Genomic DNA, 17,358 nt, shown 5'->3' with positions numbered 1-17,358 from the left:
GTCGGGCAAAATATAGGTATCTGCAACTTAAGGGTCTCTTTTAAAAGAAAGTTTGAATAACACGTCGGAAAATAGCCAAACTATTAGGTGGCGTGAGCGGAATTCGGCAAGATACCATGAAGAGGAATAAAACCAAAATAATCTAGACAGAACAGATCGGACATTAATAGGTATGCGTAAAATGACTACATGGAAGGTCGGTAAATCAAGTTTAGTATTACCCATTTAGTCATAGGGTATCAAGAAACCTTATCTCCAGCATTTTTTGAATGCCAGAAACCTTAGTTTTAGGTTCTTGTGACATGTAGCTGAAATTGAAATTCGGGAGATCGGCAAAGCCCCTTCCAGGCTCCTGCTAATCCGAAAGAGATCGGAGGAGGGTTCTTATCCGGTCTCCCCTCAAAATTCTAATAAACGTCTAAAAGAGATCGGAGGAGAGTTCTTATCCGGTCTCCCTTCAAAATTTTAATAAACATTAAATAGAGATCGGAGGAGAGTTCTTATCCGGTCTCAACTCAAAACATTAATAAATAACTCTAAAGGGATCGGAGGAGAGTTCTTATCCGGTCTCATCCTAAAAATAAATAACTTAAAGGGGATCGGAGGAGAGTTCTTATCCGGTCTCCCCTCAAAACTTTAATAAATAACTTAAAAGAGGTCGGAGGAGAGTTCTTATCCGATTCTCACACTCGTTCACTAAGGTTGTCTCATTTACTTGTGTATCTGGGTAATCCTAATTAGTGAAAAACCAAATATTCCTCTTACCAAAAGGATTAACATTCCCGTTCAAGCCCTTCTAACTAATTTATAAAGGACGCAAAATTAAATCTACTTACCCTTATTAAGGGACGAGGTGGGGTGCCTAATACCTTCCCCACCCGTTTACGGACCCCGAACCTAGAATCTCTGTCTTGAAGTGGTTTCATTCTTTATTTATCTTCTCAAATGGTTTTCTTTAGTTACCCTCAAAACTAAGGTGGCGACTCCTCACTCTTTCCCACTTCGGTGAGTGATCGTCCGGGCGACCGCAAAAATCCCATTGCGACATCTGTACTCCTTTTTTCCTCCACTGAACTCTCTTTTTCAGCTTCAACTCTAACCTCAGCTTCAGCTTTTTCATCTCCTTCTTTATTTTTCTCTTCTTCAACTTTCTCTTCAATCTTTTTATCTCTGCTCTCTAATATTTTTCCACTTCTCAATGTAATAGCGTTGCAATGCTCTCTTGAATTTTTTTGGTTGGCTAGGAAGCTTTCTAAATGCTTTGTTGTTTGAAGAGCTAGCTTGTTGAGCTATTTGATTCTCCAACATTTTGTTATGTGTTGCCATTTGATCCACTTTAGATGCTAATTGAGAAATCATTTCTTGTTGACTTTGATGGCTCACTAGTAGAGTCTCAATCATAGCTTCCAATCTAGTTTGTCTTGTGCAGTTGTGCTTATTGTGGTTGAGGTTGTTGTGGTTGTGGTTGTGGTGGAGCAAGTGCACTTTGAGGTTTAGGCATTCCAGGAGGAGAACCTCTATTATGCTGAAAATTCTGATATTGTCCTTGTCTACCTCCCCAAGAGAAATTGAGGTGATTTCTCCATGCTGGATCATAAGTTGTAGAAAATGGGTTATTGCCTGGTCTTTGATTGTAGTTTCCCACATAATCCATTTGCTCACTTGAAAAGTCTTGATCAAATGCAGGAAAATCAGTTGCACAGTTGACATTTGCAACTCCAACATCTACTGAATTACTTGAACCTCCAACAGAAGAATATACTTTCATGCTTAGCTTGTCCATCTTCCTTCTCAAAGCATCAAACTTAGCATTAATCATATTCATGGCATCAAGCTCAAACATACCAGCTGGTTTCTTGATCTCATTCCTCTCATAACTCCACTGGTAATTGTTATAAGCAATTTTATCTATAGCAGAAAAAGCTTCATCTTCAGATTTCTCCATAAGATCACCTCTAGAAGATGCATCAATTGTATTTCTAATAGCTGGTGAAACTCCATTGTAAAAGTGTTGAACAAGCATCCACTTAGGAATCCCATGATGTGGACATCTCCTTTGCAAATCCTTGTATCTCTCCCATGCTTCATACAAGCTCTCATCATCTTTAGGTTTGAAAGAAGTCAGCTCATTTCTTAGCTTAGCTATCTTGCTTAGTAGATAATATTGAGCTAAAAATGCTTGAGAAAGTTCATCCCATGTTGTGATAGAACCCGGTGGCAAAGAATGTAACCACTCTCTAGCTCGGTCCTTCAAAGAGAAAGGGAATAATCTGAGTCGAATTGCATTATTAGAAACTCCATTTATCTTCAACATATCACTGATCTCAAGAAAGTGTGCTAGATGCACATGTGGACTTTCACTTGGACTTCCCCCCAAATTGTGATTGTTGTACCATCTCACATAGTGCAGGCTACAATTCAAAATTATTAGCTTTCACTCTTGGTCTTGTGATATTTGGCATGAAATCCTCAATGTTAAGATAGGCATGATCCTTCACAGAACAATTATTATTGTTGTTAGCCATTTCTTCTCTTGTGCTCTTTCTTGTTATTGTTGAGCTTTAAATTTAGCTTTTCTCCTCTTAGCCTCTGCTCTTAAAGCTCTTGCTGTCTTTTCTATTTCTGGATCAAAGAATAAATTGATTTCTTCACTTTTTGTCCTTCTCATAAAATAAAAGTACCTAAAAAACAAAATAAACAAATTCTCAAAGTAAAATGATAAAAGAAATTAAAAATAAAATACCCAAATTAACTAAACAAACAATCGTTCAATATCAAACAAAAATCAAATCCCCGACAATGGCGCTAAAAACTTAATGCATGTATCCGCAAGTATACGGGTCGTACCAAGTAATAAAGTGATAAGTCAAGTATCATTCCCATGAGGATTTGCCGTTTGAGTACCAAACTATGAATGAAGCGATTATTTGGGCTAATGATTGATGAATAAATGGTAAATATAAATGAGCAAAGTAAATTGATAAATCTAATTATAATGGGTAAAGAGTAAGCAAATAAATTCTAAATCCAGATGCAATTGAACTAAATTAATAATGGGTAATTTAAATTAATGTCTAATTATGATAAAAATAATTCCAGAGTTGGGGGTTTATGCATAAATTAATTGGGATTTGTCTTGGGTATTTCAATTTTAAGGGAAAATAGAGTTTGAAGGTGATTGATTCTAAATTCCTTTGATATCTTCTTCAACTAAATCAAAGTGTGTTTTAAGATAACCAAACCTACTTTTGTATGATATTTGATTAATTTAAACTCTATTAAGTTTTGTAACCAATCATTAAGTCCTCTTAAAATCCTAGTTTATTTCTAAATCTAGATAATTTTAAGTTCTAATCGTTGATTATCTATCAATGATCTTCACCTTTCGGTCCTTCAATCAAAGATTAACACAATACCCAATGGATACCAACATTATGCAAGTAAATCAAGCACACAAGGAAAGAATCAAAACTCATATTTATATTAAATATGGAAATAACCAGTCCAAATCCACAAATTAATGTAAAACATATTTCTCAACTCTGAAATCTAGAGAGTTTGCTCCCTCATATTGGTATTTACAAGAGAAATTGATAGAAAAGTAAAGAAAAACATGATAAGAGGACTAGAAATAGAAAAACCAGGTAGAAGAACCCAAAACTCTGATTTCTGGAGCTTTCAAAGATGTTTGCAGTAGCTCCTCTTCCTCAGAAATGATGGCGTCCTCTTCCCTCTCTATATTTTTAATTTTTCTTTCCTTTTATTTCTTATTATTTCTTATTGTGGCAAAAACTAGAAAATGATTATTTTATATAGTCCCAAAAGTTGCCCTAAAAATAGATAAGAGCTAAGGAGTAGATAGAAAATGAGGTGTAGAAATATCCAAGTCAGCAGAGTTATTCATGTTTTGAGCAGTTTGCTTAGGGTACTGCTTATCCTAAGCTGCTTCTTCAACAATTTTCGACCTCTGGTTGCACTGTCTGCTTAAGGTTAAGCAGACACTCAGCAAATCTTGGCAAGTTTGGAATAAAATGAGTTTTTCTGCTCATGCTTGACTTTCAGCTGGACCTGTGTTGCACCTTAAGCATTGCTACTTAACCTAAGCAAGATCTCAAGCAAGATCTTAAGCAATTCTCGGCAGGTTTTGGGATGAAAGCTTGAATGTGTAGGATTTAAGCTGTGCTTGACTTGCAGCTTGCCCAGGCTTAAGGTTAAGCAATATGACATACCCTGAGCAACATCATAAACAAAGTCTCAAGCAAATTTTCGCTAACTTGATCTTTCAAGACTTGATTTCTTTAATTTTCCTTCATGCTTAGGGAACTCCAAATTTCTTCAAAACGCTTTCTAATGTACTCATTGACCCTCAATTTGCCATAAAAACCTATTAAAAACAATAAAATTACAAAAATCAAATATAAAATAACTGAAGTTAACAAACAAGCTAAAATAAAGCTAAAAACATAAAATATACTAAAATATGAGGGCAAAATAGATGCAAAACTACCTTGAAATGCCTATATGAAATAAGTGCAACACTTAGGTTGTTACGCTATAAGAGATTAGAATTGTGCATCTGTTTAAAGTTTAAATTTTGGCACGGTGATAAGTACTCAATCTTACAATTTGTATCACAGTCAAGATAATGAGTTTGAATCTCCAGTATGCGCTGGGGGTGGATTGTTAGTATTTATTGAGGATAGCTCAGTGGGCTAGTATCTTGCCTAGATTCTTTAAGCCAATGGTGCTTAGGCCGCTGTGCTATAAGAGGTTAGAGTTGTACCTCTTTTAAAGGTTTAAACTTTTGGTATGGTAGTAAGCATTCAATCCTACACATAATAAGTCATATAATATTTCCATTCAAATTATAAAATAGCAGCAAATCAATGAGTATAATATGAGTTATGATTAATATAAACTAAACCAAGAGTACAAAACTAAGTAATTTTTAGTTTTAGAGAAATTCTTTATTATATTTTCATTCATCTATTTAAAATTAAAATTTGTTGGCAATATATAATTTTTATTAATTTAAATTTTAATTCAGAATATAAGTATTAAAAAAATTTAATTTTAATATAATAAACATTGTTTATAAAAATTTTGTAAATTATAATTAAAATTTTTCAAATTAAAACTAAAATAACTAATATAATCTTAAACTTAGTAAATTCAATTATTAACGCTGATTCTTAAATATTATTTTGGCTCATACTCTTTACTATGACCACATACCTCATAAAATATTTTAATCAGATCACGCCACTACCAATTTAAGTGGGTTATAATTCAATCCCATGAAACAATATATACATAAATTAAGTCACTTCATAATATATATCTTAATAAATATATTCTACTATCTTATACATATTTTTTAATTATATAATTTTTTAACAGGAAAGTATATTACTGGGACTTAATAAGATAATTAATGACTATAAAATGATTTAATATATTTATAATTGAAAATAATAAAAGTTAATATTGGATTACATATATATACTTATAATTAATAACAAATTAAGTTATATATATAACCATCTTAATTGCATGTAATATATATATAATTTCATTGAAACTACATAATATATCTAAAATATATAAAAAATACTTATGTATAAAATCGGTTCTTTGATTCGGTTAGATTTTAGTCTGGTTCTAGTTTAGTTTTTGATGAAGAACCAGATCTGAACCAAAACAGTAAAATAACTTTGGTTCGGTGTGGTTCCCATAGTAAAGGTTCTTTTTCGGTTCTGGTTTGGTTCGGATTCCCTAGGAACCATGCATGGCCCTTGCTGATAGAATACTTATCAACCGCTTTTTCTATTATCTTTACATAGGGGTGCCCACGATTCAGAAACCGTAGGTTACAGTTATTGAGCCGTCGGTTCAGGTTCAATGAAATTATGAACTTGAACCAAACCGCTAGGGAATAATTTGGAAGATGATTCCTGAACCGCCGGTTTCGGTTCAAGCCCCAGTTTAAAAATGGTTTGAAGGACGGTTCAAAAAAGGACGGTTCGAAAAAGGACGGTTTAAAGGATAGTTTGGGAGTTGTTTAAGGGTGACTTAAACAAAAAAAATTAGAGAAAAATTTTATTTGTAAAAATATTTTAATTTTCTTAGAAATCTTTCAATGAAAATAAAATAAGAAAAAAATAATGAAATAATTTATCTTTAAGAAAAATTTAATAAGCAAAGACTTGAACTTAATTGAAAAACTAGAGATGAAATTATTTTTTTTTTAAAGAAATTAGAAAAAGCGTATGAACTTAATTTGGCCTATGTATCCCTTTAGAATTTAGAGGAATCAAAATTTTCTAGTTCTATTGCTTGCCTTTTTAAAAAAAAAATTATATGATAATTAATAATTAAAAAAGTGTAAAAGAGAAAAAAATTAAAATAGAGGGTATTGAAAATTTTATTAAGGATATAAATAATAACAGAGTAATTGAGATAGTATTGAAAATTTCAATGAGCATATAAAATAATAAAGTAGAGAAATTGAGAGAGTACTGAGAATTAAAAGAAGTGTAAAAAATAATTGTTTAGAGAATTTGAGAGAAATTGAAAAAGTATTAATAATTAAATAGAGTGTAGATAATAATTATGTGGAGAATTAATGATATATATAAATGAATTAGGAGTGGGGTGAGGTATTTATTGAATTTTTTTATATTTAAATCGTCGGTTGGATCCGATTTGGAACCGTCGGTTCAATCCGGTTCGAAACCATTGGTTCACGATTCCTAAAAAATATGAACTCAAACCAAACTGCATAAGAACGGTTTCGGTCTGATTCAAAGTAGGTTCCATTTTTTATTTGTTTTGGTTCGGTTTTGACTGAACCAATTCTAGTTTGGTTCCAGTTCGAAACCGGACCATCGCCACCCCTAGCACTACAATATGAGTTGTTCATGAATGAATTTTTTTTTGTTAGTTTGACAAAAATACCATAAACACAATTTTTTTTGGGGAAACAATAACATTATAAGATTGTTGAAAACCTCTTAAAATGTGTGTGTGTGTGTATATATATATATATAAATATATATTCTTTTATTTATCAATTTTTACAAAATTTTTATAACAATAAAAGATTAAATAATTTATTCAACATTATTATAATTCATTCTTCTTATTTTTAGTTTATTACTCTAATTTCACTTTCTTTGTAACATTTATTTATTTTTTATTTCTTCTTAAGTTATTAAATTAGGTATATTTAGATTATTTTTTTATTTTTCTATTTCAATAATCAAATAAATAATATAATAAATTAATAATTATATATTTATTTCAATAGTAAAATAAATTACAAAATATACCCTTATCAGTCATTTTACATATCAACAGTAACAACTATACATAATTTTTTAAACACTTAACATAAATTAGCTACAATCAATTGTTAGCTATTAATTATCAGCTAACAACAACAACTATCAGCTATCATTTATCAGCTACATCTAACAGTTAAACCAAACAGACCCTAACTTTTTTTTGATGAAAAAAAAGTTTAATTGAGGGGAGGTGTTCCCAATTTAGGGTCAGCCATAACACCAATCCCATTTGAGAGATTATAGCGAAGTTAATGTAGTGTTGATTAAATTTTACTAATTGAACCAACGCTTGTCGACTAGCTAAACTAAGAGGTTGTTTGGCTTAAAATATAAAAATTATCTTATAAGCTCCTAATGTTAGTTATAAGCATTTAGAATTGTAAACAATTATACGTTTGGTTAAAGTTTTTATGAGTAACTGATAAGTAGCTAACACCTAGTGGTGGCTACGGTTCAGAAACTGTCAGTTTAAGTTCAATGAAATTATAAACCTGAACCAAACCGTTAGGGGACGGTTTGGAAGAAGGTTCTTGGATCGTCGATTCTGGTTTGAGCCCCAGTTTAAAATGGTTTTAAGGGCGGTTCTAAAAAGAACGGTTCAAAATGGTTTGGAGGACGGTTTGAGAGCAGTTTAGGGAAGGTTTATAGGTGACTTAAACGAAAAAAATTAGAGAAAAATTTTATTGATTCAAAATTTAAGTTATATTTGTAAAAATATTTTAATTTTTCTTAAAAATCTTTCAATCAAAATAAAATAAGAAAAAAATAATGAAATAATTTATTTTTAAAAAAAAATTAATAAGCAAAGACTTGAATTTGATTAAAAAACTAGAGATGAAATTAATTTGTTTAAAAAAATTAGAAAAAAGTGTATGAACTTAATTTGGCTATGTATCCCTCTGGGATTTAGAGGAATCAAAATTTCTAGTTATATTGCTTGCTTTTTTTTTAAAATTATATGATAATTGATAATTAAAAAAAGAGAAAAAAAATTAAAATAGAGGGTATTAAAAATTTTATTGAGGATATAAAATAATAACAGAGTAATTGAGATAATATTGAAAATTTTAGTGAGTATATAAAATAATAAAGTAAAGAAATTAAGAGAGTACTGAGAATTAAAATGAGTATATAAAATAATTATTTAGACTTTAGAGAATTTGAGAGAAATTGAAAAAGTATTAATAATTAGAGAGAGTATAGAGAATAATTGTTTAGAGAATAATTGATACGTATAAATGAAGTAAGAGTGAGGTGAGGTATTTATTGAATTTTTTTGTATTTAAATCATCAATTTGATTTGATTCAGAACCATTGGTTCAATCCAGTTTAGAACTGTCGGTTCATAATTCTTAAAAAATATAAACCTGATTTGAATGACAGAAGGACGGTTTCGATCCGATTTGAAGTTAGTTTCGATTTTGATTTATTTTGTTCCGATTTCGACCGTGGCCACCCCTATTAACACTAACCTCATTGAGAGATTATAGTAGAGTTTACAGATTGTTCGCTACGAGGGATAATGTGGCGTTGATTGAATTTTACTAACTTAGCTGGCTAAACTTAAAAAGTGTTTAGCTTAAAATATGAAAATTAGCTTATAAAAACCTAATATTAACATATAAGCATTTAAAATTTTAAATAATGTATATTTGATTAAAGTGTTTATAAATAATTGATAAGTAACTAACACATTATACCAAACATAGCTTATATGAACATTTATATACACATTTATTATTAAAATCATTAAAAAGGACATTAAATAAAATATGTGATGAAATTTTAAAAGTTAAATTAAAATAATATACTAAAATATTTTATCAAATTAACTTATAAAAATTAAAATGAAAAGTTAGTTCTTAATTTATTTATTTTTTACTTATAAACCCAATTTATAAAAAAAATAATAAAAAAATGAGTGAATTTACTTTTAAATATAAAAGATAAATACTACTAATTCTATTAGCTAATGAGTACTTTTGTTTGTGATTTATTTTTTTTATTTATTAAATATCTATAATTCAGTAATTGAGGCTTGTAAATGACGTGATGAACTGACTATACTACAGAATTTCTCTCATTATCAATTTTTTTCCATTAAAAAAAGGGAAAAATTGTCGTCACCACCAACCCTAATCAAGGCCAAAAGTAAAAATTAAATAATCAAATCCATAGACTAAAAGGGCAAAATGCGACATGGGGGTTGGTGTAACCATAACTACACCTTACCAACTACACCACTCTATAAATCCCAACCCACTCAGTTCATCTTTCACACGCAGATCTCTCATAATCACTGACCACTCTTCCAAAAACCACACAGTCCTTCCTTCAAATGGCTTCCGATGGAATCCTCTTGGGCATGGGCAACCCTCTCCTCGACATTTCTGCTGTTGTCGATGAAGATTTCCTCAACAAGTTAGTCTTCTGCTCCGTTTGGTACCTCAGATATATTTTTTTTATTTTTCTCTTATTCATTTCCTCACTTGGATCTCTGTTTGTATACTTTTATTTGCTATTGATTGTTGTATTTGCGAAATGATAATAGATCTGAGTTTATTCATTGTGGATTTGATTGTGGTGTCAGATCTGTAGCTTCCCCGATCAATTAATTCTTTCTATATAAATTTTCTTTCCCTGAATTTTTTTAGTCACTTGTTGGTTACTGAGAAGATTTAGATAAAATGAATAGAAAAGGAATATAGATTTCCAAAAAGTGAGGAATTTTATATGTTCTATTTTTTTTTTCGTTTAAGGAAATTACGATTAATGTTTAGTTGTTTTTGTTATGGAAATTACAGTTCTTTCAAATAGTTGCATAAATAGATTCAAGGAATGAAATGTTGGATTGATAATGGATATGCTTTATGTCTAATGTTATTATTCTTACTTTTTTTTTTTGTAATCCGCATGAATATTCTTTCTATTTCTTTTTAATTTTGTGATTTATTCTAACAGATATGAGATCAAGCTAAACAATGCTATCCTTGCTGAAGACAAGCACTTGCCAATGTAAGTTCTTTCCTATGTATATTTTTTTATATTTTATTTTTTTGGGTTATGCTTATTAGTGATTGTTGCTTCCAACATAAATATTAGATTGAAAGAGAATGAGATCATGCCTTTGTTGGGAACTGACATTCATATGTTACTTAATATTTTTTCTGCATATTGTCTCAGTGTGTTGGGTTAGCTTAATTTTGGAATTTTCTAGGAGTGTGAAATGTTTTCTTGATTCTTAAAGCTCTTTTGATGGAATTTATGCAGGTACGAAGAAATGGCTAGCAAATACAATGTAGAATATATTGCTGGAGGTAAAATTAGAAATTTCATTGATTTGAAAGTTTAATGTTGTCATTTGTTTAGATATTTGTTGTCCAAGTTATATAATAACAAGGTCTATTGATGTCTGTCAACTGATGAATATTGCTTTGTCACACTTCTTATAGGTGCTACCCAAAATTCAATAAGAGTTGCTCAGGTTTGCTTCTATTGTCATTTGGCAAGGTAGATCTTTTGATTGTGCTTAAATTATGTGACTGACTAGTTTATTCTTCCCCGGTCTGTTGTGTCTCTTGCAGTGGATGCTTCAAATTCCTGGTGCAACAAGTTATATGGGCAGTATTGGAAAGGATAAGTTTGGAGAGGAGATGAAGAAAAACTCAAAGCAAGCTGGTGTCAATGTAATCACTCTGTATCTTTTGTTTCCTGTTTTGAAGTTGGTTGTTGTGTTTAGTGTTTAATTAGATTGTGCTATCAGGTTCATTATTATGAGGATGAGACTGCCCCAACTGGGACATGTGCTGTTTGTGTTGTTGGTGGTGAGAGGTTAGTTTTACCTTATTGGCTTATATTTCTAATTGCATTTTTAAATCTTGCGTTGGCCATTTTTTCTTTCTCTGAGATATTACCAGCTGATATAACACTGATCATGCTTCCGGTTGTCCTTAAATTCTTAATATATCTATTGTTTTGTCCTTATGATAACAATTAAGAGCTCTATTTATCCAACTAAAACATATCCTTGGTAAACAGAACTATTTCTTCATTAATTTACCTTCCCTAATAATTCACTGTCCTTTTGAAGGACGTCATTAGCTATTCAACTAGTTTTTCATTTGTTCGGAAGTTGCAATGGGTTGAAAAGTTTTTTCATCTCTACTCATGAGATTTCGTCAAATAAGGGTGATTGGGATTGCAATTGTTCATTTAGTTAATTTGGTTCATTTGAGTGGTTCTTGTGGATTTTGAGTTGCTTCATTTGAGTTGATGAGAGTTGCCCACCTATTGACATTGTCTCCTAAACATATGTTGTCCATTTGTACTAGTGACTATTCTTTCTTGCTTTATGTGGAGATACTACAAGGTTGTTGATTATGATGATAATATCATTCCATTTAATAAAATTAAAGGTGTTACTAGGTCTTCTAAAATCTCTTCTTCTCAAAAAAGGGAAAAAAAGGTTTTATGCTTATGGTAGGCATTGGATCCAACTGTGAATTACATCCAGTTTCTTTTGAAGGTTCTGGGCATTTCAGGTGTATTCCAGTTGGAATTGGTACAGTTTTTGCCTAGTCTTATATTTGGGAGATGGTCCATAAGGCATTGATCTTTAAATGTTACGTCGTAAATTGTGGAACAAAAGGAGACCTGCATATTGGCATCAGCACTTTCTCATGTGATTATTTATTAGCTATTGTTTGCTGGGGTAAAAGTTGAATGTTTTTGCAGATCACTTATCGCAAATTTGTCAGCTGCAAATTGTTACAAATCTGAGCATTTGAAGAGACCAGAAAATTGGGCATTAGGTACTTAACTCAGTTCTTTCTTGCTTCTTCTACCTAGTTGCTTTTCATGCTTCCTGTTACTCTAATCTGTAAAACAATTCCATTTAAACAGTTGAGAAAGCAAAATATATCTATATTGCTGGATTTTTCCTTACCGTCTCTCCCGAGTCCATTCAACTTGTTGCTGAACATGCAGCTGCACACAACAAGGTAGAGCTTGTCTATTATCTTTCTTTTAATTATATGCAATTTGGGAAGGTTCACTGAATTTAGTTGTGCTTTTGCAGGTCTTCTCAATGAATCTTTCTGCTCCATTCATTTGTGAGTTCTTCAAGGACGCCCAGGAGAAAGTTCTACCGTAAGATCTCTGCCTCCATCTTTGCTCATGGTGTCTGTTTGTAGTTCAGTACTTATATGCTTTTTAATTGCAGATATATGGACTATGTCTTTGGAAATGAGACTGAAGCCAGAACCTTTGCGAAGGTTCATGGTTGGGAGGTAACTCCCCCCGTCCCCTTCCCTTCCTTTCCCTTCCCTTCCCTCCCCACTTTCTTTATGTTTGCATTGATTAATTAGAGAACTCCATGCTGTTGTTACCCATGGAATTACTTCACTGGATTGTCTCTGTTTGTCAGACTGATAATGTTGAGGAGATTGCTTTAAAGATCTCTCAGTGGCACAAAGCATCAGGGACACACAAAAGAATTACTGTTATCACGCAAGGTGCTGATCCTGTTGTGGTTGCTGAGGATGGGAAAGTGAAATTATTCCCTGTGGTATTGTTACCCAAGGAAAAGCTGGTAGATACAAATGGGGCAGGTGTGTGTTCTCTTCCATCTCCAAGTAATCTAGTAAAAATCAAGTATATAAAAGGAGATCTTTGAAATGCTTGCGTTGATTGAATTTCATATTATTTAAAGTTAGTTCCTGTTGTACATTTATGCTGCTGTGTTTTACTGATTGAGAATGATTGATTGTTAGCAATTTCAGATTTGCTGTTATTGATACTGAAATAATTTAAATTAGTCTGTGCATCTAAGTTGGTTAGTTTTATGTGCTATATTGTCAATTCTAGTTGCCAACTGCCCTTACAATATACATGAGAAAATCCTTGGTGCACTTGTCAGTGATAAGAAATTTCTAAAAGTAAACATCGTTATAGGCAGTGATCTATGCTGCCATTAGTTTCACTAGTGCTGCAGCAAACTTCTTTCATGCATAAGAACAATAAATTGATTAAGAACTCTTGTAGTTGGGATAATATCCCTTTCTTCTCCAACAAATCATAGAAAAAACTCTGTTTTGGCAGGGGATGCATTTGTTGGTGGATTTTTGTCACAGCTAGTGCAAGAGAAGCCTATTGAAGAGTGTGTGAGAGCTGGATGCTATGCAGCAAATGTGATTATCCAGAGGTCAGGTTGCACATATCCAGAGAAGCCTGATTTCAGTTAAGCACACGTTCATCGGCCTCCCCTTTGCAATTTTATATTTGTCCAAGAGAGCATTGTCTTTTTTAAATTTTGTTGCAGCGGCTCTCATTATTTTCTCCTGAACCCATATATTTTGGTAGAGGAGATGTTTGTTTGCTTTTACCATTGTATTCTATCTGGTAGTCATCCTTGTTCGCTGAGTGGATGACGGTATCAGTTTGTGTTGCCCACGAGATGGTTTTTCACTCGGTACTGAATGGAGAACTTGTTTTGGCTGGGATGAGTGATTATTACAAGTTTCAATTCAGTGATTTAGTTTATATTTGACTTAATTTCTTTATTCTTGATTTAATATTATTTTTTTTGTTATTTTAATTTAAATTTATTAGAAAATGAATGCAGTAATAACAATAATATCTTATTAATATATGAATTTTACTGTACATGAGAAAAGTTAATGCAAATGTAATATGCTCTTGTAATGTGAGAGCCAGCGAAAATAGCCAACAATCCTGAGGCCAAAATTGGCCTTTGTGCTAATGTGGGTAATCTCCGCCTATTAATCTCGTTGAAGCAACTGCTGAATGTTAGATGAGACTAGGGAAGAACTCAAATTGGTAGCCGTTGAGGCTGTCAAAAGCTTCGTAACACCCAAACCATCAACTTCAAGAATCAAGCGATGAATACCAACATACATCCCAAGCTTTGCAAGAGACCTGTATGCTAAGGTCTCAAAGATGAGGAGAAGCCCCAAAACAATACCACCATGGAAAATCAAATGCCGAATTTGTCTAGAATCAGCAACATGTTACACACGCTTAGTGCCCAAAATCACACTCAATGTTAACTCCAGGTTGTTCTTGATTTATTTTTTTCTGAACTAAACTTGAACTGTATTAAATCGAATCAGAATTGAATAAATGAGAACCATATCAAATTAAAACTAAAACAACGAAGAATCAAATTGGAATTAAACCGCACACCCTATCGCCAAGATGGTTCGGTATCATTCGGACATTAACATTGTCCGGACTCGCCAAGATGGTTCAACCATTTGCGCTTGGCACATGAGGGCAAGAAATATTGATACAACAGCATAAAAAAAATCAAGAGAGCTGGTAATCTTTCCGAACTTGATTTATATCAAGCCACTTCTCTTGAGTTCGGTGATAGTGTTGATGTGGTTTTTCCATTCTTCAAATGGTAGCAAAAACACAAACACCATTTTCTAATTTTATGCAAGATTTGCCAAACAGGTTCTTGATTCTTAATGAAAGATATCTGAATTAAGGGTTTCGATGCTTCAAGAGTTTCATCGTTATGATAAAACGTGACGTCAGGTCTTGACCCAAGCTCCATTTCAAAGGATCTTTCATGCGATGCCTTCTTTTTCTGGAGATCAACATCATCGTGATAAATTGTAACATCAGGTTCGTGACAATCAGTTTTCTCATCCGAGGCAAATCAGGTTGAAGCAGTTTGAAGGAGCTCTTTTGTTGCTTCTGGCATGGGTTGATCTTTCATGACTCTCCAATATTCACCCACATCTTTTCTTGCATTGGTGGTGTTCAAAATCTGCTTTTCAAAAAAGTTCTTAAATAATAAGTACATAAATAAATATTAAAACATAAAAGAAGACATTTCTTTAGATTTTAATATTCTATGCTATTCTAAACTCAAGAAATAAATATATAACTCATATATTTATTTTAAAGTGAACTAAGTTTAAGCGAGAAAAATTATAAAAACTTAAGAAATTTTCTCACATTAGGCTCTGTTTACTTTATTGAAAATATATTTTGTATTTCTAGCATTTAGAGAACTCAAAAAAGGATAAACGGAAAATATTTTATTTATTAAAAAAAATTAAGTATTTTTTTCAAAAATAACTTAAAGAAAATTATTTTATGGACTTTAGAAATCTTGTTAAGATGTGAAACTACCTTTATATATATATATATATATATATATATATATATATATATATATTCAATTAATTTAACATTATAATTAAATAATAAAAAAGTTATTTTTATAAAAAATATTTCTGGACAAATAATTTTTATAAAAAATATTTTTTATATATAAATTATTTTTTACAAAATAAACAGAGAAAAACAAAAAAAAAAAAACATAATGTGAATTGCCACAAATAGAAACCTTACCAAGAGAAGTAAGAAAAGAGGGACCAAAGCAAAGAAGGATTTCATGTTTTGTATAACAATATGGGAGAAACTATTATATTACATTGAATGTTAAACGTCCCCTAAACTATTTATAGGCCAATCTCACCATATCACCATATATATATATATATATATATATGAAACCTTAATATATAATATGGTTTCATAAATTTTATTTTATTGAATTATGAAACCTCAATAACATGAGTGTATGCCCATCGAATTTAATGAATTATTATCCATTGAATTATTATTCAAGGAAAATGTTATGTACAATAATGTTAAGTAAAATCTTGGTAATAGCGAAATCTGAACATTTTTCTTTAAAGAATTATTGTATATTTATTATATTGAATAAAAATTTAAAAATTATGATTTATAATGATATTAATAAATTTTATTTATTATAAAAATAATATAACATGCATATTATAAAAAATAGAAATTATATATTATTATAATAATAATTAATATATTATAATAATATTATATCTTATAAAATATTATTTATAAAAATATTAAATTACCAATACATATAATAAATATAGAAAATGTGCACCTTAATTTAAAAAAAAAAACTTAATTATTTATATTAATTCGCATATTAAAATAAATTAATATTTAATTTATTCAACACTTTCTTCATATTAAAGTAGCTAGTCATTTTAATGTTGTAACAATTTCATTTTTTAGATTTCTTACGTGCGACAAGTATTTTCTAATATTTTAACTCAAGTGTTAGGCTGGATCATCATCATCATCATCCTTCAACGTTTTTTCACATGCATTCTTGGTAAAACTTAATTTCGAGTCACTATTAACAGAAATTGTTAAATATATTCTTAAAAATACTCCTTGCCTCATATAAATATAAATTTATTTTTCATAATTTATTAAAACCCCAAGAGATTTAGCTAATCTTTCAAACCATTTGTTTTGAGTTCGATAATAGTTTTTGATTTGGATTTTTTCCATTTTTCAAAATGGTAAAAAAAAAATCTAATTTTATGCGAAATTATCAAAGAAGTGCTCACGATTATGTCTGTTTCAATAGTTGCAATTGAACAATAATGCATTTAGTGCGAGTGATAAAATACTAGATGAGCTAATTCATCAATGCACACTCACATTATACATGGTCCATTTTCTTTTCATATCCACAAGTAGGTAGATTTTCCTTGCATCATAAACTTCTTACATAGCTTGAACACACTAGGAAATTTTAGGACAAGTTTATTCAAATATTTTACAAATTACATGGCAATTTATGGCCACATATAACTTGAGGATCCAAATTATCAATACATGACATGAAATGCAAGGGTTCTACACTGCATGAGCGTAGTAATTTCCTTCATTCTCTTACTTATTCTTTGTAGACTGAAAGCATTTGGCCTAGGATGGAAATCATACACAAATGACTTATTTAGCTCCAACATCGTTGTGATAAATTGAAACGTCAGGTCTTGACTCAAGTTCTTGCTTGAAGAATGTATTGTCATGGTAAATTCTGACATCAGGCCTCGGCTCAAGGACTTCAAGAGTAACATCGTTATGATAAATTGTAGCAGCAGATACAGGTTCTTGATCCTTAATGAAAGATCTC

The 17,358-nt window shown here is 31.0% G+C and overlaps 1 protein-coding gene and 1 non-coding gene across 2 annotated transcripts; both read left to right on the top strand.

The window, feature by feature from the left end:
* The first annotated feature begins 2,033 nt into the window (after nucleotides 1-2,033).
* Nucleotides 2,034-2,140, top strand: LOC131173696 (small nucleolar RNA R71). The gene has a single exon (XR_009144010.1). It is a non-coding gene; the product is annotated as a small nucleolar RNA R71 (small nucleolar RNA).
* A 7,559-nt stretch (nucleotides 2,141-9,699) lies between these two features.
* On the top strand, nucleotides 9,700-13,898 carry LOC131172512 (adenosine kinase 2; the record flags this gene model as incomplete). Its single annotated transcript, XM_058133417.1, is given in 12 exon segments — nucleotides 9,700-9,767; nucleotides 10,308-10,361; nucleotides 10,617-10,663; nucleotides 10,799-10,830; nucleotides 10,931-11,032; nucleotides 11,110-11,177; nucleotides 12,081-12,157; nucleotides 12,249-12,346; nucleotides 12,424-12,494; nucleotides 12,568-12,634; nucleotides 12,772-12,955; nucleotides 13,446-13,898. Coding segments are annotated over 12 exon segments (1,011 nt in total), but the record flags the coding sequence as incomplete, so codon positions are not given.
* Nucleotides 13,899-17,358: the final 3,460 nt, after the last annotated feature.

The sequence above is a fragment of the Hevea brasiliensis genome, chromosome 14 (assembly GCF_030052815.1).
Source record: "Hevea brasiliensis isolate MT/VB/25A 57/8 chromosome 14, ASM3005281v1, whole genome shotgun sequence".
Taxonomy (NCBI): domain Eukaryota; kingdom Viridiplantae; phylum Streptophyta; class Magnoliopsida; order Malpighiales; family Euphorbiaceae; genus Hevea; species Hevea brasiliensis.
The sequence above is the reverse complement of the archived record's forward strand: the minus strand, read 5'-3'. Positions and strand labels throughout refer to the sequence as shown.